The sequence below is a fragment of the Myotis daubentonii genome, chromosome 5 (genome assembly GCF_963259705.1).
Source record: "Myotis daubentonii chromosome 5, mMyoDau2.1, whole genome shotgun sequence".
NCBI classification, from domain to species: Eukaryota; Metazoa; Chordata; class Mammalia; order Chiroptera; family Vespertilionidae; genus Myotis; species Myotis daubentonii.
The window spans coordinates 28029388-28057059 of NC_081844.1; the positions used below are offsets into that span (position 1 = coordinate 28029388).

General features: G+C 43.9%; 1 protein-coding gene across 1 annotated transcript; it reads right to left on the minus strand.

The window, feature by feature from the left end:
• Positions 1-200: 200 nt before the first annotated feature.
• Positions 201-27672, minus strand: LOC132234533 (cyclin-Y-like protein 1). The gene is made up of 9 exons (XM_059695481.1): positions 27225-27672; positions 25070-25092; positions 19242-19342; positions 13074-13109; positions 10338-10389; positions 8607-8726; positions 4502-4671; positions 1487-1649; positions 201-329 (listed from the first exon to the last, which is right to left on the minus strand). Exons 1-9 carry the CDS (start codon positions 27670-27672, stop codon positions 201-203), a joined length of 1242 nt encoding a protein of 413 aa, XP_059551464.1.

The window sequence follows — 27672 nt, forward strand, 5'->3', positions numbered from 1 at the left end:
TTCCTGTGGTTCTGGATGATGTCTGTTCCGTCTTTTAGTTGTATTTTTGAAGTTGTTGTGCGAGGCAGCAAACTCTGGTGTTTACCTATGCCGCCATCTTGGTTTCTCCCCTCCTTTATCTCTTTAACTGCTTGTTACCACTGCTTTTGAGAAGGAGAGGTGGCATTTCTGTAATTTTTGTAGATGAGGGTCTCATGATGTTACAACCCCTCATTTTCTTTAGAGAGCATGGCTTTGGTGCATTGCATGCCAATAACATTGTCAGTGCTAAGAGATCTTTCTATAGCAGCTCTGCCCAGGTCTTTTTTTTGAATGCCTCTGGAAATAGCCTAGGGAAGGAAACCAAATACAAAGAAAGCACAATTAAAAAATAAAAGAGTTACAACCTTTAAAAAAAAGCATCACTGAGAGCCACACGTTCACACTCCTTTACATAGCGCATAGTTCCTGCCCCTTTGGGTAGCTGAGGTCTATGCTGCCAGGTTCTGTGGATGCATCTTTCTGAAAATTCACTAAAGGAAGTCCCTTAAGGGCTATAATTTGATTGCAAAAGCACAGAAATTTAGAATTATTTAAATGTTGGGTTCTCAATGATGGCAAGGAACAATATCATCTGTTGCCTGAACATTTTCTTCCTTAAACATACTAAACAGGCACTTGGGCACAATCAGTGTTTTGTGAGCTGTTCAAATTCTATCCAGTCTTCACTGGTTACTGTCTACTCCAAGCCAACTGTAAGGAAGTGGGCACGTGCTGAACTTCACTGGAAGGTGGGGAGGTCTAATGACTGAAGCATCATAAGGACCGAGTTCACTTGCACGTTAATTATGGTAGAAACACATCTTACTCTAAAGTGCCACCAAGGTACCACAGACAGTGTCCGTGTTAAAAGTGTCCATTTCAATTGTGAATAATTTTGTTGTATTCTCACCAGAATTCATAAGCCACAAATATTGCTTTATCCCATGTACTTTACCATTTCCATTGAAACACCATGTACTCTCTACAGCCAGTATTTGAAAGACACACTATACATTCTAAACATAGGTCCCTCAGGTTAGTCACTAATATTCTGCCTAATAAGCTCATGGGACTGAACTGTGAAATGAATTTGCAAACTAATTTACGAGTGGGAAGTGGATTATGTTTGTCAACATGATTAGTTATACAATTATAAGAAATATGTGGTTAAAAGAAAGGGTAGGGTGCTATATGGAAAACCATTAACAGATTAAATGTGATTTAAAATATTCTGAATATTCTGAATTAGGGTCACAAAAGAGATGTAGAATTTTTTAATAATGAGGGATTCTGTATAAACCATAAAGCATCAACGATATGATGCAAAAGGGTTCAGAAGCTCTTCTTTAATGTGTTAATTTTAAAAAGCTTTCCATTGTCCTAATCATCGCCTCATAGAATTTATTAACAGATGTTGGCTCGGGAAACAGAGAGAAAACCCCACTTAGTGACTCCACAGCCTTACCTCTGTGCTCTGTGCTCTTTCTTTGCAAAGATTTTTAACTAGAGCAAGTGGGTTGTTTTCATGGGCTAAGTATCGAAGGTCAAAGTAATATTTGGCATAGAGACTGGCAGGAACAGTAGTATCATAGTCAATGTAACTTAAAAAATGCATTTCTATCTCATTCCTAGGGGAGGAGGAGGAGACAAAACCAACATAGAACATTTTAGTCATCTGGGCTACCTTCAAAAACATCACTCTGAGCTACGAGGATGACTCTAAATTATGTTTTGAAACAAGTAAACGTCACCCAGCTGTACTAAGACTCTAACCATCAAACCAGGTGCAGCTCTTAGAGGTCCCTCCTGCATCTCAGCACTTGGGATTGGGAGAAGTGTGAGGAGGTGACCGCCCCCTTTTGCTCTCCTGCTGCTGACTTGGGGGCTCAGAGTCCCTTGAGTGCGGCTGTGGATTCGTGCTCCTGGCTCACTGACCAGGGCCCGCTGTAGTGTTCAGATGAAAGGAGTGATGTATGCTGCTCCTTGGCCCTAACCAACTTGCAGGCATTTTCACCAGGCCCATCACAGGAAGGGGCTTGTGGAAGTAGAGAAGTGCCAACAAATGAAGTGAGCACCTCACCACCACAGCAAAGGGATCCATGGGAAGCCACCACTACTATCTGAGGGGGCAACACTCTTGAGGCAACCAGGATTCATTGAAAATAAATAAATAAATAAATAAATAGCCTATCTAATAATAGACAAACATGGTAATTGACCGTACCTTTGCTATGCCTCCCATGGGCTAATCAGCACGATATGCAAATTAATCGGCAACAAAGATGGTGGCTAATTTGCATACTGCAGGCAGATCCCGCTGCCCTGCCCCACCTGGGGCTGGTTGCAGCGTGATCCTGAGCCACCAGCCGCCCCAGTGGGAGAGATCCTGGCTTGCCATGTGGGGGACGGGGCGGGCGGGGCGGGCGGCAGCACAATCTGAGCAGCCACCCACCCCAGTGTGGGATCCAGGCCTGCCATCTGTGACCGGGGGAGACGAGGCAGACATCGTGGGATTGGGCGTGCCATCTGCCACCAGGGGAGCGGGCCTAAGCCAGCAGGTGGTTATCTCCCTAGTGGTCCCAGACTGTGAGAGGGCACAGTTTGGGCTGAGGACCCTCCCCCCCCACCAGTGCACAAATTTTTGTGCACTGGGCTTCTAGTTCTATAATAAAAGCATAATATGCAAATCAACCCATGCGATTGGTGGGGGAAGGAGGACCCACTATCGCTCCACAGAGGGAGGCCCAGGCCACCCACCGGCAGGTCGAGCAATCCAGGGGCTCCATGGTCACCCCAACGAGGGAGGCCCAGGCCAACGATCTGTGGGCTGCAGTGGGTGGGTGGGGCCTCCCTCTTCAGAGTGATCTCGGAGCTCCCAGACTGTGAGAGGGCGCAGGCTGGGCTGAGGAACCCCGCCTCCCGAGTGCACAAATTTTGTGCCCCAAGCCTCTAGTAAATAAATAAATAAATAAGCCACATTTTATGGGAAAAGAAATGCCTCCCCTACCCAGTGCATGTGACTAACAGCAGAGGACAAAAGGGAAGTTTCTGTTCACCGTAATCCTACCAACAGGACAGGCTGCACTTTTTAAACTATGAAAAGCAGAAACAGGAAAGATAGATGAGCTGGCTGGACTAAGCCCCCTTTAGAACTTGACCTCTGACGGGCACGGAGTCAGACTCCAACCGTGTTCTCCCACGTGGGGCTGCATCCTGCCCTGCTCAGCACCCCTGCCCCTGCCAGAGCAGAGGGGAGCCTGCCCACAGGGGTGAGCTCAATAAAGTGCAAAAGGAAATTTGGGAGCAGTGCTTTGCTATGTGACAAACTCCTGTCATTTGCTGAATAAATAAATATAAAATTAGAGTAAATGTTCTACTTGCACAGCTCTCCTGTGATAGAGTTAATTCTATAAAAAATGACAAACACCAGAACAATCATGAGAGAGGCTTAAATTCTAACAAACCTGTTTTCTTAGGTTAAAGCTTTGATATGTTACCCACTGGACAGGTCGATGAAAGTGGATGTTCTCCTGTATGGAGAGCGGTCAGAATAGGAGCCGATAGGAGGTTTTTTTTTTTGTTGAACTTTAAACCCAACAGAACCTGTTTCCAAATTATTTTCCTATTCTTATGGCTATAAGTCTATAGACACATAAATCAGATCATGTTTTGATAATCAGCTAATCAGAACTTATTTCCAACAGAAATAAATAAAATTTACTATCCCTTCTATATTTCCTCCAGTACTATCTTTTAATTGTGTACAAACAGAGCCCCTTCATAGGATTAACAGAGGTCTATTAATAGACCTTTAATCACGGAAGAAAGGCATGAGTATAGAACATACACCTTCTGTTTATTTGTATTTGTTTATTCATTTAAAAACATATTTTTATTGATTTCTGAGAGGAAGGAAGAGGGAGAGAGAATCATTGATCAGCTGCCTCCTGCACGCCCCCCACTGGGGATTGAGCCCACAACCCGGGCATGTGCCCTTGACAGGAATCGAACCTGGGACCCTTTAGTCTGCAGGCTGATGTTCTGTCTACTGAGCCAAACCGGCTAACAAGGGACCACTTTGAAGCCAATCAATGATTCTCTCTCATCCTTGATGTTTTTATGTCTCTCCCTTCCTCTCTGAAATCAATAAAAAAAAGAAAGAAAGCTCCGAAGACAGTTACTGTACTGTTATTCTGGTAGTTAGCTTGTAAAATGTTTCTAAAAAAACACCAAAAAACCCAGAGAAAAACAATTCAAATTACCATGCACACTTTACAAAAACACATCCAGACCAACTAATTAATGACGAGGAATATGAATTGGTATATGAAAGGTGGATAGAAAGAAGTATGTAAATTTATGCCTATTTCAGCTCTCTGCACAATGTAACCTTTAAAAATATTTCCTAACATGTAAACTTTATGGGGGAATGAGGTATGGGAAAATGGTTAGGAAGTTTACCAAAAGCTTACAAACTCACATGTCCTCGACTGTAATGATGTTATTGATGAGCTGGCAGTAGGGCACATCCCACAGAGCCTGTTTGTCCCACAGCTCATAGGCAACAGTAGCAGCTCCCAAAAGCATTCTTTTCCAATTAGTGGGACACACATCAATAGTTACATACTGCCTAACCCTTTCCAGGTAAATCTGCAAAAGTAGGTCGCGTAAGTGCCATGATAACAACTGTTGGAAATGACAGATTTCATCCTTTTTTGAAATCCCCTCCCCACCCTTTTTTTTTGTTACTCTTCACCTGAGGATATTTTTTCCATTGATTTTTATTTTATTTTTTCCCATTGATTTTTAGAGGGAGTGGAAGGAAGGGAGGGGGGTGGTGGCGGAGAGAGAGAGAGAGGCAGAGGGAGAAAAACATCGGTAAGAGAGAGACACAGTGATCGGTTGCCACCGCCCTTGCCTGTCTGGGACAGGGAATAGAGCCTGCCAGCCAGGTAAGTGCCCTTGACCAGGAATGGAACCTGGGACCTGTGAGTGAGCGGGCTGGTGCTCTCACTCCTGAGCCACATAGGCCAGTGTTAAAGACCTTTTATACTTAGGTTCTACAGACACTGCTTGGCCAGCCAAAGCCAGAGGCCAAGTCATAGTTGTAAACCAGATACTTATGTTGCCTACTTTGTCCATGTGAACTTTCAGCCCAATTTTTGGTCACAGGAATGAATAGACGTATTAGGAAAGGCATCCTGAAGCAATGCATGGGGCCATTATTATCTTTCCTCTTGTAAAGGGAGCACAGAGAGGCCCAGCACCGATTCGTTGTTCAACAAATACTTGAGTGCCTACAGGTGCAGTGCTTCCTGCCTGGCTTGTATTTATACGTGATCTCACATACACTGGAATATGCAAATCCCTGGTGATGCCGGAATTATGTCTATCTCTTCACCGTCACTAGCCCTTTTGGGGTACAAGCTGGAGATAAAAACTGGTGCCCCAGGTTGCCTCCCAGTGGCTGCTGTGGGGGCAGCAGGACAGGCAGTGCAAACAGATGAGCTTCAGGCTGTTCTGTGCACCTGCCCGTGTTCCTGTCTTAGTGTCTCTGTGAGGAACACGTGCAAACAAAGGACAGTCCTCCTCATGCCCCTCATGCTCACGTCGCCACGATCATGGTGGGAACCATGTCTCTGTCTCACATAATCTGAGGGGCACTCCAGGCTGCCGGTCTCAAGGGGGTGACAGAGCTGCCAGGCTCTGTGTCCCTGGGCTCCTCCAACCCTGCCAGGCAGGCGGGGAGGCTCAGGATGCCGTTGACACGCACTCAATGTCTCCTCTACAAAGAACTGGGCGGGGTAACAGCCCAGTCGGTTATAGAGCTAAGCTGTGATTTCTTGTTACTCAGAGCAGGCCTTTCAGAAGAGTGTACGAAACAGAAAGTTCAGTTTTAAAAAGTGCGTTTACTGCCTGAAGATTTTTGACAGCGGAGATTTGCCAAACTCAACTGTGTTTTCAAAAACAAATGCTTATGGAACATGACGTGTTCTGAGGGAAATGCTGCGCCCATTCCTCAAAACTCAACATTCTCAGCTGTCCTAAGAAGGAGCTACCTGCAAGGTTCAACTCTAGTTGATGGGCATCATTAGAGGCGCTTGTTCAACGCTGACCACCTCCCAACTTCCGTCCTCTTTACTGGCAGACGCAGAATGCGCCGTTACTCCTTCATTCATCCCACCTGCCCTCCCGCGTCAGTGGAATTGGGATTCTCTTCTCGCCGAAGCTGACCTTCTATCAGTGAAGTCGGTCCCAGCCCACTTCTGCAGAACACTGTTCCATACTCGCCTCTTCTTGAAGAATCCCCCGTGTCTGCCCAGATCCCCCCAATAGGAATGTGATTACCTAGGTCCCCTCCTGCCACGCCAAATCCCTAGAATGCTTCCTCTCATCTGGCTCAGGGTGATGCTGATGCTGCTTCTCACCTCCATTCTCTCCTTCACCCACTTTAGTCTGCCCCTGGCGCTGTCTCTCCACTGAAACGGCTATTGCTAAGGGCATTGGAGCCTTCACAATACAAACAGAGCTCTTCATCTCACTGCCCACTCCCCCGCCATCCCTAATAGCACGGGGGGCACGGCCATTTGCCTAGTTGCTGGGACCAAAAACCTCCACTTGAGCCAGCCTGCTCGGATCTGCTAGCAAGTCTTGCCTCCCCTTCTCTGTGGGAATCTGACCGCTTGCCAGTGCATTGGGCACCTCTCACCTGTATGACTCTTACTGACTCCTGACTTCACCCCCAACTCAATGTCTGCCGAAGGTTTCCCATCAGACAAATCTAATGTAACTTCTTCCCATGGCCTGCAAGCCTCCAGGCCCTATGAGATAGGATATTGCCCGTCTGTGACCTCATCTTCTTTCCTCATTCCACACTCTGACCACACGGCCACACCTCACTGCTCCCTGAACACACTAACCCTGTGCCCGTCTCAGAAGCGGCCTCGGGCCCCTGCCCACAAGGCCAGAGCTCATCTTCCTCAGCTCAGCCAGGTCACGGTTCCAATGTTTCCTCTTTAAAGAGGCTCTTCTGACCTTCCTGCCTAAAAGGGTAAACCCCTGTGACCACCTCATCACTTCATCCTGCTTTATCTTCTTGGTGCTCTCACCACCTGAAGCGTTCATCTCTTTAAAAACCCTCATTAAAAAACTACATATGTCTTCCTCACTAGAATATAAGCTCTTGTCTTCATGAATTTTGTTCTACCTGTTCTCTCTTCTGACCTCAGCGCAGACCTGGAAGGACTATGGGCACTGAAGGAACAGGCCCCGGAAGTGGCTAGGGTGATGGGAAGCCAGGAGAGAACAACCAAAGAGAAGCCAGACAAGGGAGGTTCAAGAGAGTGTGGGCCAACTGCCAAACGCTGCCAAGAGCTTGCTCAGCCCATCAGTATCCACGGAACCCCTGCTCTTTGCCGTTACTCTATCTCCTGCCACCTTTCATTCCCATGCTTTTTCTGCATGTGAACAGCTACTCTTACTTCCCTACCGCTAGCTCAGATTCTTGCTCTAATTCCATTTATTTAAACAATTAAGAGACACTGCCTCTCCGCTGGCTCCCAGGAGCAAAGCTTAATGTGTCCACAAAAAACTGCCCCTCGTCCAACCCCGATGCTGCTCTCCCTGCTGTGTTACTTAGCTCTCCCCACGGAAGCACCGCCCCTGCCTTTCCCCTGCAGGTGCTCAGTTCTCCAGAGGACGGCAGCTCCATGAGAAGGCCTGCGTCTCACCCAGTGCCCACTGAGGGTCTCTATTCAGAAGCACAGCTGCCTCTTCAAAGCTTTTCCTGGATGCTCAAGGGGGAGGCACTGACCTAAGTGTCTTTTCCCCGACCCTGCAGCTGACGCTCCCCTTCAGGCGTGCTGTGGGAGGAGTAACACATCCCCACCACCGCTCACTGGAATAGAACCTATTTCCAGTGACAAAATATAAACAGAGGGATTCTGTATGGATGACGCAAAAGTCCTTCCGCAGCTGTAGCTGAGCAGGCAACTAGCAAAGCCTTTTCCAGTGCTACTGGCTCTATTCTCTGGGGCGGCTTCGCAGGCAAGGCCCCGGAGGACAGCAGGAATGGAGTAACACCCATCATGGAAGGAACAGAGAACCTAGGGGTCTAGTTCCCATCAGGACACACATGAGAGCTGCTTGGGGAACACAGCTGGGGACTCAGCTTAGTCCTACACTGAGTCAGTTTGTCCTAAGGCTGGATGGTTTGTTACTGCCTCCATCCTCCCCGACGGCACACCTTGTGTGTGTGTGAGTGTGTGTGTGAGTGTGTGTGTGTGTGTGTGCACTGCATGCGCCTGTGTCTCCTGTGGGTCAGGAGGTGGGGTTGGGTGGGGAGTTGGGGGAAGAAACCGAAATCTCCCCTCATGTCTTTAAGAGCAATTGTTTGTGATGGAAACAGCAATGGTAACACTTTCAATCCCAACGATTATTTAGCTCCACTGTGTGTGACTTACACCCTTTCATAGCTTCTCTTAATAAAGTTCTGAGGATCATGTCGGGAACCTGCTTTGATGTGCAAAGCTGGACCATCGCCTGTGCCCGGGACAGGGAAGCAGCCTCTGGAAGAGCTGTCTTACCAAGGTCACAATCGCACATTCAGCGGTGAGGTGTTCAGCACTGAAAAGGGCACGGACAAATCTGTAGACAATCTTCAGGTCAGGGTCATTCAGAAAGTGGTCCTTTGTAATTACGTCATGCTGAAAAGAGAAAAAAGGCAATATACACTGAGTGGCCAGATTATTATGACCACCCCATCAGTACTTCGTTGGGCCACCTTTTGCCTTCAATACTGCGGCGATTCTTCTTGGCATTGACTTCACGAGATGTTGAAAGGTGATGCGAGGAATCTGACACCATGCCTGATGAATAGCACTATCCAGTTCTGTGAGATTTGATGGTTGTGGAACCAGCTGCCTGATGTCTCTTTTAACTTCATCCCACAAATGCTCAATCGGATTGAGATCTGGTGATTGTGGGGGCCACCTAAGAAAGGTAAAGTCTCCCTCATGCTCTTGAAACCACTCCTGCACAATACGAGCACCGTGGCATGGCGCATTGTCTTGTTGGAAGAAGCCAACTCCACTGGGATACACCATCAACATGATAGGATGAACCTGATCAGCAACGATACTTAGGTATGTTGTGCTATTCAGACGTTTATAATGAGCTGGCCCTCTAGCAACTTCAGCGGGAAATTATAGCTAATTTGCCTACAAACGTCAGGTGGTCATAATAATCTGGCCACTCAGTGTAAGTACCCAGGGAAGGAAAATATACATAAGAACTTTCATGCTAGCAGCCTTCTACTTTGCCCACTTGTCCCTAAAATAATTTCAGTTGGGTGACATATCTTTTAGTCTTTTTTAAAAATAATGACTCTTTTTTTTTTTTTATTTCAGAGAGGAAGGGAGAAGGAGAGTGAGATAGAAACATCAATGATGAGAGAGAATCTTTGATCAGCTGCCTCCTGCACACCCCTTACTGGGGATGGGGCCCACAACCCAGGCATGTGCCCTTGACCAGAATTGAACCCGGGACCCTTCAGTCCGCAGGCCAGTGCTCTATCCACTGAGCCAAACCAGCTAGGGCTCTTTTAGTCTTTGAAGTATAAACAATGATCTTAAACAACACTGATTCTATACTCACCAGTTACTGAACACAGATACAGGTACAACCTGCATACAGTTATGTATGTTTCTCCCTCCCCCCACCCACAGAAGTCTACCGAAATGTTAACCATGTTTAGGCTCACAGGCATGTTGACCCCCATGTCACTCTTCTCTGCAACCAGCTCTGCAAACACATGTTCATGTCCCTGTGACCCCGAGACCCTGGCTGTGCCGTGCTCCCCAGGAGGCACCAGCTACATGTCGCTGCAGAGCTTCAGAGGAGGGAAGCAGGAAATCCTCTCATTTTAATTGGTTTAAAATTTAAGTAGTTGCCTCAGTTTTTTCAAAGAGTCTTAACATACCTTGTAGGTCTATTTACAGACATTTATATTGTTTGGTGCTCCTGAAATGTTTCTTTAAGAACGATACACTTACTCATTTGGGGCACATTTACTCACTTTAGCTCCCTGACTATACAAAGCTGTGGCTCAGTTCTCACTGACGTGGCCCTCACACAAGCCTCCTTTTGTAAAATCATTAGAGACAGCATGCAGTGGGAAGAAGACTGAAAAGAAGATGATTTTCACTTCAAGCCGGAGGGAGTCATTTTTTTCTAATAATTCATTTCAAAGCAGATCAGTATGAAATAAACACCACAGTACGAGAGACAAATAGAACCTCAATAAAACTGACACTTACTCTGAAGGGGTGCTTTCTCTCATCGAAAATAGCGGTGGTTTTATTTCCAACTCTATAAAACAAGAAACCTTACTCAGGAAATGTTCGTATCTCAGCAACACATCATCTAGGAGTGAGGGGGGGTTCAGGGGGAAGCTTAACTTTCAACAAAGCAGTTTTACAAACTGTTGTCTTGGACTCCCTAAGAGGGTTTCCTGACTTCTTTTTACTCAGTACATCAAATCCTGTGCAACGTTTTCTGCAATGACCAGCGAGAGTTGCTTTCAAAAACACTGACCCTCCCTGACAGGCAATGCTGGTACACCAAATATGGTTCCATCCCTCCAGCTCACACTGGAATACACAGGAACACTTTATAAAGCAGTAGTGCTGGGCTACAATGTGTTTAGAATTTTAATTCATGTGGATATGACATTCATGTTTATTTTTTCCTGTTTTCCCACTTATTATTTTCCTGTATTATATTATTATTGTGCATTTTTTCTTGTATCTGTTAAAAGTTTGAATTAAAAAGGTGCCTTTCTATTTTAAAAGTGACCAGTCTTTTGATTGCAATGTTCTCCGCACTAAAACACTCTGCTCATTGGAACAAGTGAGCTCTGCAGGCCACCGGGGTTAGGTTTCCCCCTACACCATTTCTCAGGAGGCCCATGCGGTCAACATTAATGGTATAGGAATATTGAGGCATTGCCTGAGTCGACACTGACTTTTGAAATGCTGTATAAAATCAAAGGTGAGCAAAACTGGTGTGTGAGCATGGATGAAGGCAGTGGTACCACACTGTGCTAGCAGTCAGTGTATTCCTCACTGCCACTTGCAGTTGGAAAACTAATTCTGCCTCACTTCAGGACGTCCTTGATACAAAGGAAGAGTATTATGGAACGTGGATCCTGTTTTCCCATTCTCAACAGGGGGAGAGTGTGCATTAAGCACTTCTGCACACTGAAATGTGGTTGTGTTAAGGAAAAGCGCTTGTGCCTTAGCTGTGAGCAGAACAAGCCACTTTTTCCTTAGAATTGCATCTTTATTTGAAATTACAACTGCCATTCTGTCAAAAATAAACAGCGAGCCTGTCACTTCAAGGAAAATAAATTGTATTTCTTTTCAATGACACAATTCAAGCCATATAACCTAAAAAAATAAGAATTTGGTAAAATGTGTACTGACTGTCCTTTACATTCTTTCTCTCTTTCTTTTTGTTTGAAATAAAGAAAGAGGGTGAGGAGGGGAGAGAGAGAGAGGGAGAGAGAGATCAATTTATTGTTCCACTTATTTTTATACATTCTTTGGTTGTTTCTTCTATGTGCCCTGACCAGGGACTGAACCCATCATTTTGACATAATGGAACAAGGCTGTAACCAACTGAGCTATTCGAACAGGGCAAAACTGTGTCCTTGGCTTTGTGAGCTCGGCAGCTTTTCAACACTTAAAAATTTTTCTGGGAAGATTGATGATGATACTCATAAAAGGGCGTATTGGACACTGTACAAAGAAAGTGAACCAATACTCTCCAAATGACCAACGCATAATATTATCATAACATAGTGCACAAGTGAAAGATCCATTCAGTGTACAAGATAGATCAATTAGTATTAACAGAGTACTGATGATAAGTTCATGGATATTATTTAAATTTCCATTGTAAATAATTGAAAAAACCAGCACTTATGGACTTTTGGTCCAATATCAATAAATATCCACAACTATCTGAGGCTCTGTAAATACAGCTTTTTCTAGCCAGATAGCTACATGAGGCTGGGTTTTCATACTACTGCTTCAAAGCAAAGGATTAAAACGATTGAAGTAATTGCAAATGATTGAAGACAGAATATACATGAGAATTGGGTGTCTTCTATAAGCTAGACATTAAAGAGATTTGAAAAAATGTGTTAATGACACACTGTCCACTCAAATTTTGGTGTGGAAAATAATTCTTTTTTTACATTGTCTTGTGCATTATATCCTATCGTGGGCAAGACAATCTGCCACAACAAAGGATTATCTAGCTTAGAATTTCAGTAATGCTATAAAAAACTCTTAAACATACAATGGACTTATTTCTTAAATCTCAATTTTAATTTCTAATAGAATAAACAGCAATGTAACCTACATAAAAAAAAATACTCTTTGGGATCCTCAATAACTCAACTGTTATGGGTCTTAAGACATAAACAAATAATTCACTTCAATCCTATCTAATAAAGAGGGAATATGCTAATTGACCCTCACACTGTTGCAAAGATGGTGGTGCCCACAGCCAATAAGGAGGGAATGTGCTAATTGACTGCCCCTCCCTCAAAGATGGTGGTGCCCACAGCCACAAGGTGTTGGTGCCCAGTTCCCTCAGTCCTGTTGGGGCGGCAGCCGTGTGCCTGCCTCTGGAGTCCCTTAGTCCCCTCAGTCCTTAGCTGCCCAGGGCCACCAGAGGCTCAGGTAACCAGGGCCAGCCGAGGCTTGCGCTGCCAGCAGTGGCAGCAGCAGAAGGGACATTGCCTTCCCCTGATCGCCAGGTCTTCTCCCGCCCCTGAGGGCTCCCGGACTGTGAGAGGGGGCAGGCCGGGCTTAGGGATCCCCCTCCAGTGCATGAATTTTCATGCACCGGCCTCTAGTAATAGAATAAAAAGCACTCTGTAGCTTGCTCCAAAAATGTCTACAGTTACTACGTAACACTCAACTTGCTATGTTATACTAATACATTTATTAGCTAGAATAACAATACAGGTTTTTAAAGCTCACCTGTACTTGATGTTGTTATATATGGCCATAGACACGCTGTGGAAGAAAAAACAATTGTAACAATTGATTTTATTATGTTAGGTTTGAGGACAATTTTTAATGGGTTGGGGGGAGTGGGAAGACCATCCCAGCTGCCCAGTGGCCTTGAAATCCTCATTCCCATCAGTATCATATGGGCACTGTGCTCCTTGTTTTAGCTATTTTGCTTTCAGCACAAATAGGCGAACCAAAATGCTAGGTAACCTGCTGTTAGGAGACATGTGTCGATTGATGATTATAATACAGGGTGGGCCAAAGCAGGTGTACAGTTGTTTGTATGGAAAATGACATAGTAACTAATAAATAATAATACAAGAATCAACTTTCACATACTCGCAACTGTACGCCTACTTTGGCCCCACCCTGTATATGTTAGTACACACTCCCCCATCACTTGCCCTTGTACCCATAGGACCTTTCATCCTGTACATGTTATATGTATTTGTGCACATACTTAAATTTAAGCCATACAGTAGTCTTTGTACTTTTAAAAAAGTTGTTAGGCCCTGCATTTCAGTTGCCTTGGTTCACTATCCACCTATACACCCATTTTCCTGAAAGTAAATAAAATGCTCTGTACCAAAAAATTGTTTAATATCACTTTTACATAATTATTAGGAAATTGAGTGGCAAGTGTAAGAGCCCACATCAGTAGGTCTAGCTATCCTGACAAAGCAATGCTAACAATGCAGCATAATGCTTCACAGTGTAATATTAATAACATTTATTTCCTAATTAGATTACATGAAATTTTCATGGTCAGATGTAAGTCTTCAGATTCTGTGTAAGTGAATGGATTTTTAAGTTATTCACAGAAGTGGTGTAATAGGCAACAAAGGGGTCCTTGAAGTTAAGTAATAAGCTTCTTCCCTTTGCCCTCCATTTCTAAAAGGAGCTCAAATCAACTGAGAGAAGGTTAATCTGAATTTCATAACTAGGTCTGTGGAATATGAGTCGCTATAAAAAGGCCTGTAACACCACAAGCATCCAAGAGGGATACTTCTATTGGGCTTCAAACAGCTTCACCTTCAAATTGATTTTAAAGTCACAGAATTCGAAGTACAGAAGCTGAGAAGGACCACTGAACCTTATTTGACATTCAATTCAACAACCTATTTTACAGGTGAGAAAACCAAGGCTGAAACTGACTTGCTTAAGGTCCTGCCCACAGCGTGGAGCCCCTCTCTCTCCTCCGCTCTAACCAGGCAGTGGCTCCCGAGCCTGGCTGCTCCCTGGGATCCCCTGAGGAGCTGGAGAAACTGCCTGTCTCCACCTAGAGACGTGCAGCCTTCACTGGCATTGGGAAGGCATGGGGTTGTTTATAAAGCTCCCAGGTGCTGCAATGTGCCCCAGAGTTGGAAACACGTGACTTAGGGTAAGATCAGAACCTCCCTGGGTGCTTTTGTCCATGTGATCATGCCTCACAGTTTTCCTCAGCTCGTCAAAGGTTGTGAGATTGAGACTGTGTTGGGGCGGGGGGTGAAATGCATGTGTTTAGAGACATTGTTTGGAAATAAATTGCATAAATGATTCTAGTAAAGACTATACCCCATTGAGAACAATGTACCATGATGAACATTTTTCAAAATCATTCCTAACATTCAATTAGCTCTATGAATTTCCTCAACAAACCCTTATTTCACCAAAAGTGCATGTACTGATGATCATTTTGAAAACTTAAGGAGAGGAAATTAAAATTTACTGTACTTCCAAAATTAGACTAATTTGGAGAAAGAAGCATGAAACCTACTTGTCTGAGCAAGGCTAATCTTTAAAACTACTTTTGAATTATTCTGTAACATCAGAAATCTTTTTAATTCAAAAAAAGCTACGGACTGTATCCAAAGTTGAGAGGTGTTATTCTTTACTCCAGGACTTAGTGTCTTGGCTGAATAAAAACATTCAGTGATTACTCAATAGGTCCCAAAGCTCAGGAGTTTAGAGAGAGAGATGGGGCTCAGTTTTTGCTGAAACACAATTTGATCTCAACTATTGTTATAAATGTGAGAAGAGAGTTATCCTATCTAATAATAGACAAAGATACAAATTGACCGTACCTTCACTATGCCCACCATGGGCTAATCAGAGTGATATGCAAATTAACCACCAACAAAGATGGCAGCTAATTTGCATATACCGGCTGGGAGCGAAGACTGAAGACACTGTAGAAGGAAGCCAAGCAATGGAGCCGAGGTAGTGGAGACGGGCAGGAGAGAAGTGGCAGAGATGGGTGGGGTAGGAGGGGCAGAGACGGGTGGGGTAGAAACGGCAGAGAAGGACGGAGTAGGAACAGCGGAGACGGGAGCAAAGTCCTATTGTTGCAGGAATCTTCCTGCAATGGGCCTCTAGTATTATTATAATAAAAGGCATGCAAATCAACAGAATGGCAGAATGACCAGTCGCTATGACGTGCACTGACCACCAGGGGGCAGGTGCTCAATGCAGGAGCTGCCCCCTGGTGGTCAGTACACTCCCACAGCGGGAGTGCCACTGAGCCAGAAGCCCTGAGCTGGGCTGACGGCTGGCGAGTGCAGCGGTGGTGGCGGGAGCCTCTCCCGCCTCCACGGCAGCACTATGAATGTCTGACTGATGGCTTAGGCCTGCTCGGGAGCCAGCCTAAGCCGTCAGTTGAACATCCCCTGAGGGCTCCCGGACTGCAAGAGGGCGCAGGCCGGACTGAGGGACCCCCCAAGTGCACAAATTTTGTGCACCGGGCCTCTAGTATTATTATAATTGTGAACTTGCTGTTTTAACTAAAGTAGAAGATACTATTAATTTAATTAGCAAAAAGTTGGTACATTATAAAAATGACATTTTAAAGCTAATTGTGTTTTTCAGGCTGAAAAATACAATTAAAGGTGAATATATTAATACTGTCAGGAAGCATTTCCCAAACCATGTTCTGGAGAATCAGCGCTCATATTCTAGACACTGAGAATGTACCTTGGACAACCCCATGGGAGCCAGGAAGCCGGACAGAATATGTATTTTCTCTCTTAAATAAGCTTAGAGGTTTCATCTTAGGGTTTTTTAAAGTTCATCTCCCACGGTAGACTATGGGGCAACTAATAAACACTTTTCATCATCATACCACTGTTCATGGTTGCTTAAGTATAAACCTGCCTATGGCTACATTTCCAAAAATTACCTCTTTCATTTTTTCCTGTGGTGATTTTTATATATATGGAATGATATAGTGACTTGAAGATATATTTGTATATGTATATCTATACATATATAATTAAATTTTATATATCTATTAAATTAAAACTTCAGTTGAACAAATTTTACCCATATAGGAATTATCTTGAAAAGTTCTTTTTTTAAAAAACATATTTTATTGATATTTTTTTTACAGAGAGAAAGGGAGAGGAATAGAGAGTTAGAAACATCGATGAGAGAGAAACAAAAATCTGCTGCCTCCTGCACACCCCCCACTGGGGATGTGCCTGCAACCAAGGTACATGCCCTTGACCAGAATCAAACCTGGGACCCTTCAGTCCGCAGGCTGATGCTCTATCCACTGAGCCAAGACGGTTAGGGCTAAAAAGTTGTTCTTTAAGACTGATGTGATACATCCCACTTTGGGGGGTAGGAAAAGTCTATTTCCATACAGAAATAGTGTAGAAAAAATGTACGATGGGAAAAATCTGATAAAAATCCAATTAAATTTTAATGTAGATACACTCTGGAGCCAGTAGGGGACAAGCTGTTCCTTTTTCCAAGAGTAGCTTCCAAAGTGAGGTGCACTGTTCTGTGCCCATGTCTCATAAAGAAATACTTTTTAGAGAACCAAGATGGCGGCATAGGTTAACGCCGGAGTTTGCTGCTTTGAACAACTACTTCAAAAGTGAAACCAAAAAACGGAAGGGACATCACCCAGAACCACAGGAACGCTGGCTGAGTGTAAGTCCTACAACTAGGAGGAAAGAGAAACGCATACGGACACTCAGAGGAGGCGCAGTGCTGAAGTCAAATTCTGAGGTGCGGAGTGCGCGGAGCGGGCTGGCGGCGGAGGGCGCGGTTGTTGTTTTCAATCGGGAGGGAGTCGCAGACTCTGAGCTCCAGATACAGGCGAGTCTTTAGGGACCCAGACTCAAACGGGAGAAGCGGGACTGTCTGGCTTCGGTCAGAGCGAGTGCAGCTTTCTCTCCGAGCTTTGCAGCGGGTGCTGGGACTCATAGAGGTAGAGCCCCTGGGGACAGGACTGAGAGCCGCCATAACTGCTCTCTCCGGCCCACCCTGTTGATCCTGTGCGACCTGCCCCGCCCAAGCCCTGCACAGAGGCATTTGCTGGATAGCCTCAGGCAAAGGCTAGATTAGCACCTCCCTAGGGGACAGAAGTTCTCCTCACTGCTGACACGGCTGATTCTCATAGCCACTTGGCCTGGAGGTCAAACCCTCCCTGGGATTAGCTACAACAATCAAGATTTATCTATAAGACTGCGAACAAAGACCACTAGGGGGTGCACCAAGGAAGCATAACAAAATGCGGAGACAAAGAAACAGGACAAAATTGTCAATGGAAGAAATAGAGTTCAGAACCACACTTTTAAGGTCTCTCAAGAACTGTTTAGAAGCTGCCGATAAACTTAATGAGATCTACACGAAAACTAATAAGACCCTCGATCTTATATTGGGGAACCAACTAGAAATTAAGCATACACGGACTGAAATAACGAATATTATACAGACGCCCGACAGCAGACCAGAGGAGCGCAAGAATCAAGTCAATGATTTGAAATGCGAGGAAGCAAAAAACATCCAACTGGAAAAGCAAAATGAAAAAAGAATCCAAAAATGCGAGGATAGTGTAAGGAGCCTCTGGGACAGCTTCAAGCGTACCAACATCAGAATTATAGGGGTGCCAGAAGATGAGAGAGAGCAAGATATTGAAAACCTATTTGAAGAAATAATGACAGAAAACTTCCCCCTCCTGGTGAAAGAAATGGACTTACAGGTCCAAGAAGCGCGGAGAACCCCAAACAAAAGGAATCCAAAGAGGACCACACCAAGACACATCATCATTAAAATGCCAAGAGCAAAAGATAAAGAGAGAATCTTAAAAACAGCAAGAGAAAGAAACTCAGTTACCTACAAGGGAATACCCATACGACTGTCAGCTGATTTCTCAACAGAAACTTTGCAGGCCAGAAGGGAGTGGCAAGAAATATTCAAAGTGATGAATACCAAGAACCTACAACCAAGATTACTTTATCCAGCAAAGCTATCATTCAGAATTGAAGGTCAGATAAAGAGCTTCACAGATAAGGAAAAGCTAAAGGAGTTCATCACCACCAAACCAGTATTATATGAAATGCTGAAAGGTATCCTTTAAGAAGAGGAAGAGGAAGAAAAAGGTAAAGATACAAATTATGAACAACAAATATGCATCTATCAACAAGTGAATCTAAGAATCAAGAGAATAAATAATCTGATGAACAGAATGAACTGTTGATTAGAATAGAATCAGGGACATAGAAAGGGAATGGACTGACTATTCTTGGGGGGGAAAGGGGTGTGGGAGATGTGGGAAGAGACTGGACAAAAATCGTGCACCTATGAATGAGGACAGTGGGTGGGGAGTGAGGGCGGAGGGTGGGGCGGGAACTGGGAGGAGGGGAGTTATGGGGGGGGGGGAAGGAACAAATGTAATAATCTGAACAATAAAGATTTAATTTAAAAAAAAAAAAAAGAAATACTTTTTATTTTTATTGTTTTTCCATACAGATTTATATATATATAGACCTTCCAAATTAAGAGGAAAATGGTGCCTCTAGTTTCTCTTCCTACTGCAAGAAATACTCTCTAATAGGAACTCCCAATAAAAAGTAGCTCTCCTTTTCATTATGGTCAACAATGTCTTAAAAACAGAAATGCATCAGGAAATATCAATACTTTTGGGGGAATTTCTTATTTGCTAACTAGCTTTTCCTTCGTCCATTCACTCTAAGAGTAAAGTGGAAATTGAAAATTCATATTTAGGCCCTTGAAATCAATAGATAATTGACACCAGTTTCTTAACCTGGTCACTGAAAAGGACAATGAAGTGACTGTAATTATGTATAAATAGGATGCTTCTACCAAAGTGGTCTGTCACTCAGTCCCTGGCATCCTAGTTGTACTCACGCTTGGATGATGGTGCTGAAATTTGGCTGGCTCATAGTGTCATCATAGAGAAACACCGTGGGGCAAGACCCATAGCACTTAGTAAGGTGCCCTGGAAATTCCTACCGAAGAGGGAAAGAGAAGAAAATGTCACAGTATGTACGTTAAATCTATAAAAGTGTGTTTTTTCTCTCGGTTAAAATGTCAAACAATTAAGCATTAAGGTTTTTCTTACAGTCCATGAACTGCTTGAGTGTGATATCATGTGCGGCTCTATGGTAAACCCAGTAGATAGTCTAACTTCCACAGTGGAGATTGGAGGAATGAGTTAAAATGCAGCCTTTCATAAGTACCTATAATCAAACCTGGCAAACCCCTGTTATAAATCCCCTTTATAATAGTGTAAAACGTTTAGAATTAGACTTCAGGGCTATTGTTCTTTTTTCCTTAAGAGATGAAAAGCAGCTGAGATTTTTCTATTTCTACTGTTCATTTACTATAAATAAATGCAATGCATTAAATAATAATAAATCAAGACCATTTTATTACAGTAAATGAAAGCCAATAATGAATATTAATTCAGGAGACAGAGAGACAAACAAGCATGTTCGGTCAGAGGTGTGTGTGTGCGCCAGGGCTGCCCATTTGCTAACAAGCTGGGGGCCACAGGTCTCTCTGAGCCTCACTTTCCCAAAAACTAGATAAAACAACTTTCAGAATTCAACTCTCACTTCATGTTTAAGGAAGACTATCATTACATTTCTCAAGTGAGAACCCCAGAGAATGGTTTCCATTCATTTCTAAATGTTGTTAATTCTGTTCTCTTGATCATCTGACACTCACCCCCATCCTGCCTCTCAGGCTGCTCTCTCTGCTTACAAGGCCTCTTCTTCTTGTCCAGCAGCTCCACTCCCCCCCACCTACCTCCAGGACACCCTCCCCAGCAGCCACACCACCCAGCTTCTCTCCTGCACACGCCCACATCTGAGTGACCATTTGTCACATGGCATCAACTGCCTACAGGGTGTCCCTCTCATAGGAACCTACGCTTCTCTAGGGAAGGGAGGACTCTGACTTCTCTCCTGCCTCCAGCTGCTGCACACAGAACCTGGGACAGATAAGCAGCTCGAGTGCTTTACAAGTTTTTAAAATCATTTACATCTGGGCAGTAAATCCTACTGCAGATACAATTTAGAATTTATCTGCAGTGGTACTGGGAAGGAGACAATAAAAATTTTGAGAATCTTTAGAGAATAAACTATCCTTAACACACTTTAGAAGTATTTATTTATTTGAGAAGTATCCATTGATTTGTAAAGAGCCCAACAATTCAGCAATAATCAAATACTAAACTATGTTTTGACAATTATCTTCCTTAAATTTATGACTATAACTAATCACTGTAAATAATTTAAAGTAATAGTAGTGTTTTTAAATATAGAAAATACGAATAACTTTAATATGCTTGGTCTTGTTGTTTTTAAAAACTAATGAAGGTGAGCCATCCTTCCTCATTTCATAGAAAATGGCTTTCTTCATACTGTCATACTTCCCCATCACCATCCCCCACAAATGCACAAGAGATTGGGAATAATCTACTCAATGCCTTTCAAAATACAGAGCATTTTTACATTGCCAGTAGCCTATAATCAGAAAGATCAATATATTGTATAAAACACCATTTTGCTTGTTTCAATTATTTCACTGCAAAGCCACTTTTTCCTTATTAATCAGAAGTTCCAGAGAAACCAAAATGGCGGCATAGGTTAACGCCGGAGTTTGCTGCCTCGAACAACCACTTCAAAAATACAACTAAAAGACTGAATGGACATCATCCAGAACCACAGGAAGGCTGGCTGAGTGGAAGTTCTACAACTAGGAGGAAAGAGAATAGCATACTGAGACTCAGAGGAGGTGCAGTGCTGAAGTGAAATACTAAGGTGCGGAGTGCATGCGGAGCAGGCTGGCAGCTGAGGGCAAGGTTGTCTGTTTCAATCGGGAGGGAGTCTCAGACTCTGAGCTCCAGATCCGGGCGAGTCTCTAGAGACCCAGACTCAAATGGGAGAAGTGGGACTGTCTGGCTTCGGTCGGAACTCGAAGGCAGCTTTCTCTTCGAGGTTTGCAGTGGTTGCTGGGACTCTGAGAGGCAAAGCCCCTGGGGACGGGATGGAGAGCAGCCATAACTGCTCACTGCGCCAGCCCTGTAGATCCCCGGGGACCCGCCCCACCCAAGCCCTGCACAGAGGCATTTGTGGGATAGCCTTAGGCAAACGCTAGATTAGCACTGCCCTAGAGATCCAGCACAGAAGTTCTCCCACTGCAGACACAGCTGATTCCCATAGCCAGTTGGCCTGGAGGTCAAATCACCCCCAGTATTAGCAACAACAATCAAGGCTGAATCAGGAGAAACCAAGATGGCGGCGTAGGTTAACGCAGGAGATCGCTGCCTCGAACAACCACTTCAGAGATATAACTAAAGGACAGAACGGACATCATCCAAAACCACAGGAAGGCTGGCTGAGTGGAAATTCTACAACTAGGAGGAAAGAGAATATCATACCCAGACTCAGAGGAGGCGCAGTGCTGAAGTGAAATACTCAGGTGCGGAGTGTGCGTACGGAGCCGGCTGGTGGCGGAGGGCGCGGTTGTTGTTTTCAATCGGGAGGGAGTTTCAGACTCTGAGCTCCAGATCCGGGCGAGTCTCTGGGGAGCAAGACTCAAACGGGAGAAGCGGGACTGTCTGGCTTCGGTCGGAACTCGAAGGCAGCTTTCTCTCCGAGGTTTGCAGCCATTGCTGGGACTCTGAGAGGCAGAGCCCCTGGGGAAGGAACTGAGAGCAGCCATAACTGCTCACTCTGGCCCACCCTGTAGATCCCCTGGGACCCGCCCCGCCCAAGCCCTGCGCAGAACCATTTGCCGGATAGCCTCAGGCAAAGGCTAGATTAGCACCGCCTTAGAGATCCAGCACAGAAGCCCTCCCACTGCAGACCCAGCGGACTCTCATAGCCAGTTAGCCTGGAGGTCAACTCACCCCCGGTATTGCCGACATCAACCAAGGCTTAAAGTCAACAAGACTGCACACAAAGACCACTAGGGGGTGTACCAAGAAAGCATAAAAAATGCGGAGACAAAGAAACAGGACAAAACTGTCAATGGAGGATATTGAGTTCAGAACCACACTTTTAAGGTCTCTTAAGAACTGTCTAGAAGCTGCCGATAAACTTAGTAAGGCCCTCGAAAAGACTGGTGAGACCGCCGATAAATGTTGTGAGATCCTCAAGAAATCTAATGAGACCCTCGATGTTATATTGGGGAACCAACTAGAAATTAAGCATACACGGACTGAAATAACGAATATTATACAGACTCCCGACAGCAGACCAGAGGAGCGCAAGAATCAAGTCAATGATTTGAAATGCGAGGAAGCAAAAAACACCCAATGGGAAAAGCAAAATGAAAAAAGAATCCAAAAATGCGAGGATAGTGTAAGGAGCCTCTGGGACAGCTTCAAGCGTACCAACATCAGAATTATAGGGGTGCCAGAAGATGAGAGAGAGCAAGATATTGAAAACCTATTTGAAGAAATAATGACAGAAAACTTCCCCCACCTGGTGAAAGAAATGGACTTACAGGTCCAAGAAGCGCGGAGAACCCCAAACAAAAGGAATCCAAAGAGGACCACACCAAGACACATCATCATTAAAATGCCAAGAGCAAAAGACAAAGAGAGAATCTTAAAAGCAGCAAGAGAAAGAAACTCAGTTACCTACAAGGGAATACCCATACGACTGTCAGCTGATTTCTCAACAGAAACTTTGCAGGCCAGAAGGGAGTGGCAAGAAATATTCAAAGTGATGAATACCAAGAACCTACAACCACGATTACTTTATCCAGCAAAGCTATCATTCAGAATTGAAGGTCAGATAAAGAGCTTCACAGATAAGGAAAAGCTAAAGGAGTTCATCACCACCAAACCAGTATTATATGAAATGCTGAAAGGTATCCTTTAAGAAGAGGAAGAGGAAGAAAAAGGTAAAGATACAAATTATGAACAACAAATATGCATCTATCAACAAGTGAATCTAAGAATCAAGTGAATAAATAATCTGATGAACAGAATGAACTGGTGATTATAATAGAATCAGGAACATAGAAAGGGAATGGACTGACTATTCTTGGGGGGGAAAGGGGTGTGGTAGATTCGGGAAGAGACTGGACAAAAATCGTGCACCTATGGATGAGGACAGTGGGTGGGGAGTGAGGGCGGAGGGTGGGGTGGGAACTGAGAGGAGGGGAGTTATGGGGGGGGAAAAAGAGTAACAAATGTAATAATCTGAACAATAAAGATTAAAAAAAATAAAATAAAATAAAAAAACAATCAAGGCTTAACTACAACAAGACTGCGCACAAAGACCACAAGGGGGTGCACCAAGAAAGCATAAAAAATGCAGAGACAAAGAAAGATGACAGAAATGGAGGATATAGAGCTCAAAACCGCAATTTTAAGGTCTTTCAATAATTTTCTAGAAACTGCCAATAAACTTAATGAGATCTGCAAGAAATCTAATGAGACCCTCGATGTTGTGATAAAGAACCAACTAGAAATTAAGCATACACTGACTGAAATAAAGAATATTATACAGACACCCAACAGCAGACCAGAGGAGCACAAGAATCAAGTCAAAGATTTGAAATGCAAAGAAGCAAAAAACACTCAACCGGAAAAGCAAAGTGAAAAAAGAATCCAAAAATACGAAGATAGTGTAAGGAGCCTCTGGGACAGCTTCAAGCGTACCAACATCTGAATTATAGGGGTGCCAGAAGAAGAGAGAGAGAGCAAGATATTGAAAATCTATTTGAAGAAATAATGACAGAAAACTTCCCCTATTTGGTGAAAGAAATAGACTTACAAGTCCAGGAAGCCCATAGAACCCCAAACAAAAGGAATCCAAAGAGGACCACACCAAGACACATCATCATTAAAATGCCAAGAGCAAAAGACAAAGAGAGAATCTTAAAAGCAGCAAGAGAAAGAAAGGCAGTTACCTACAAGGGAATACCCATACGACTGTCAGCTGATTTCTCAACAGAAACTTTGCAGGCCAGAAAGGAGTGGCAAGAAATATTCAAAGTGATGAATGCCAAGAACCTACAACCAAGATTACTTTATCCAGCAAAGTTATCATTCAGAATTGAAGGTCAGATAAAGAGCTTCACAGATAAGAAAAAGCTAAAGGAGTTCATCACCACCAAACCAGTATTATATGAAATGCTGAAAGGTATCCTTTAAGAAGAGGAAGAAGAAGAAAAAGGTAAAGATACAAATTATGAACAACAAATACACATCTATCAACAAGTGAATCTAAGAATCAAGTGAATAAATAATCTGATGTACAGAATGAACTGGTGATTATAATAGAATCAGGGACATAGAAAGGGAATGGACTGACTATTCTTAGGGGAGAAAGGGGTGTGGGAGATGCAGGAAGAGAATGAACAAAAATTGTGCACCTATGGATGAGGACAGTGGGTGGGGAGTGAGGGCGGAGGGTGGAGCGGGAACTGGGAGGAGGGGAGTTATGAGGGGGAGGAAAGAGGAACAAATGTAATAATCTGAACAATAAAGATTTAATTTTAAAAAAAAGAAGTTCCAGATGGTATATTTTTGAAAAGCTTCAGCATTTGGAGGATAAAATTCTTCTTCAAGCTAGAATAATTAGTATTGAGAAAACCTACAAAAAGATGTTCATGCTAATGGTATTGGTCCATTACATTTTTTAGAAATCATGGCAGACAACTTTTATATCAAACTATTAATATCTTTCTTAACTTTTCAACTATTTACTTACATCATTGTTCTTCTCGTCTTGTTCTAAGAATAAAAAAAATTAACTGATCAATTCTGATACAAATGCCATAGAAAAATAACAGTAGCTGATTATCTGACAGACTACAACATACAAAATGCAACATTTTTGTTTATTGCATGTAATATTATATGTAAGATAATTTTTCTTGAATAATTGGTGTTTATTGCATGTAACATTATCATATTTGAAATCATTTTTCTTGAGATATTAATGTTTATTGCATATAGCATTTTTATATTTAAGATCGTTTTTCTTGAGAGAAAAACAACTGAGAAAAATAAATAAAAAATATTTTAAAAATATATGGAAAATAATCCAATAATTAATAAATAATAATATAACAAAATGCAACATTTTATTCCATTTTAAATACTTTACAAAAAAATTTACAATTTGAAATACCTGGAAAGATGAGCCCCCTAAAGTAAAATCTAAAAACTTAGTTTTCCTTTTTGACTTAACATATCACCTATATTTGGTACAAATGAAAGGCTCTCCATGTACAGAAGAAAAGGGCAAATCAATTCAAACCAGGTGAGAAATGAAGCTGATGAAAAAGTTTACCTGTAGCATATCTGAACCTCTACCCAGTAGTGGCGTCTGATTGTACATTTATACCCACCTCACTTGAACCACCAGGATCTAAGAGTTGACACTCTGAGAACCAGTTTCTAGCCAGGCACCAGTCCCCAGGCTCATGTGCCTCCCTGGAAATGTCCAGAACCATTTATTGGTAATCAACCAAAATACCTCACTAAAAACCAATGGGTCTGTACTCAATTGAAAAGTAACCTATTTAGCCCTGACCGGTTTGGCTCAGTGGATAGAGCGTCGGCCTGCGGACTCAAGGGTCCCGGGTTTGATTCCGATCAAGGGCATGTACCTTGGTTGTGGGCACATCCCCAGTGCAGGAGGCAGCTGATCAATGTTTCTAACTCTCTATCCTTCTCCCTTCCTCTCTGCAAAAAATCAATGAAATTTATTTTTTTTAAAGTTACCTATTTAAATTTATATTTTAAAATGAGTGTGCTGCCCTAGCTGTTTTAGCTCAGTGGATAGAGCATCGGCCTGTGTCCTGTGTTTCTCTCACATTGGTGTTTCTCTCTGTCTCCCTGTCTCTTCCACTCTCTCTCTAAAAAAAAACACACAAAAAAATCAATGAATTAATATCCTCGGGTGAGACTCAACAACAAAAAAAGTGTGCTAACTCTAGCTTGGTCCAAGCTGGTGTTGCTCTGTGTTTTGGGCATCATCCTGTGCACCAAAAGGTTGCCAGTTCGGTTTCCCGGTCAAGGGCACATGCCTGTGTTTTGGGCTTGATCCCTGGAAGGAGGAAGTGTGCAGGATGCAGCAGATCAATGTTACTCTCTCACATCAATGTTTCTCTCTTTCTCTCCCTCTCCCTTCATCTCTCTCCAAATATCAATAAATTATTCTTTAAAAAATATCTGAAAAATAAAATGATTATGCTAACCTAATTGCACATGTCTACAGCACCCAGCGTCATTTTGCTGTCACAAAGGCCAGGAGAAGACTGAAAGCTCTGAATAGGGTCTTGACTGTGCTGTTTCCCACACTGCCTCCTATGGTGTGGGATGGGCACCACAGAAACAGTCCCTTCTGAGTGAAGAGAGGGCCAGGGCGTAGCTTTTCCTTTACTGTCTCCACTCTACTGTGAGGCACCCATGGCTCTGGAAGGAACTGAGAAACACAGCCATCCTAACCAAAAGCGATTAGCTTAAAACAAGAGAAACACACACACAGGCACCCCATGCTTTATTGTGCGGCATCACTTCCAATACAATGGAACCCTCATTCCTTGTACTTCTGTCCTAATCAACTGAAACACCTGGTCACGTGTGCCTTTCCAGCCGGTAAACTCAATGAACAAAGCATTGAGGAAGGTCAGCAGGCAAGCACGAGGGTCAAAATCCGACCTGGCTGCTCAGGTAGTAAAGAGGGAAACACATCCGGCCGCAAGGGGGAAAGCAGCAGGGGTGGGGACCAGGAGTCCATCCCTAGGAAAGCTGGCTCCAGCTGGAAGGAGCCCCAGGCAGTGAGTCCCTCCCAGGGGACTGTGGGGGCAGCGGAGGACGGACATACGCTAAAAGAGAAGGCATTTGCTGCTTCTTACCTTGGGCTATCGCTGGGGCACTGATGTTCTTCCGGTGGTAGCCCTTGAGGGCTAAGGAATTCAACCTCTTAGACTTCGGGGTAGCAGGCACTGTTTCTACTGTCCCTGTGTCCTCGGCAGCCTCTTCATGAACCTTAGACTTACACTTTGACTTAACGTGCCTGGAGCCCCCATCCAGCTCAGAGCTGGGTGCGGGGGTGGGTCTGGGACCTGGAGCCCCACCTAGCTCTGAGTTGGGTAAGGGGGTGGGTCTGGGACCTGGGGGAACCCCATCCAGCTCGGAGCTGGGTAAGGGGGTAGGTCTGGGTCCTGGGGGAACCCCATCCAGCTCGGAGCTGGAAACGGGGGTGGGTCTGGGTCCGGGTATGGGGATAGGGCTGGGGCTGGAACTGAGGCTGTCGCTGTCGCTGTCACTGGGCTTCAGACAGCAAGTGCGCCAGTTGCCCAT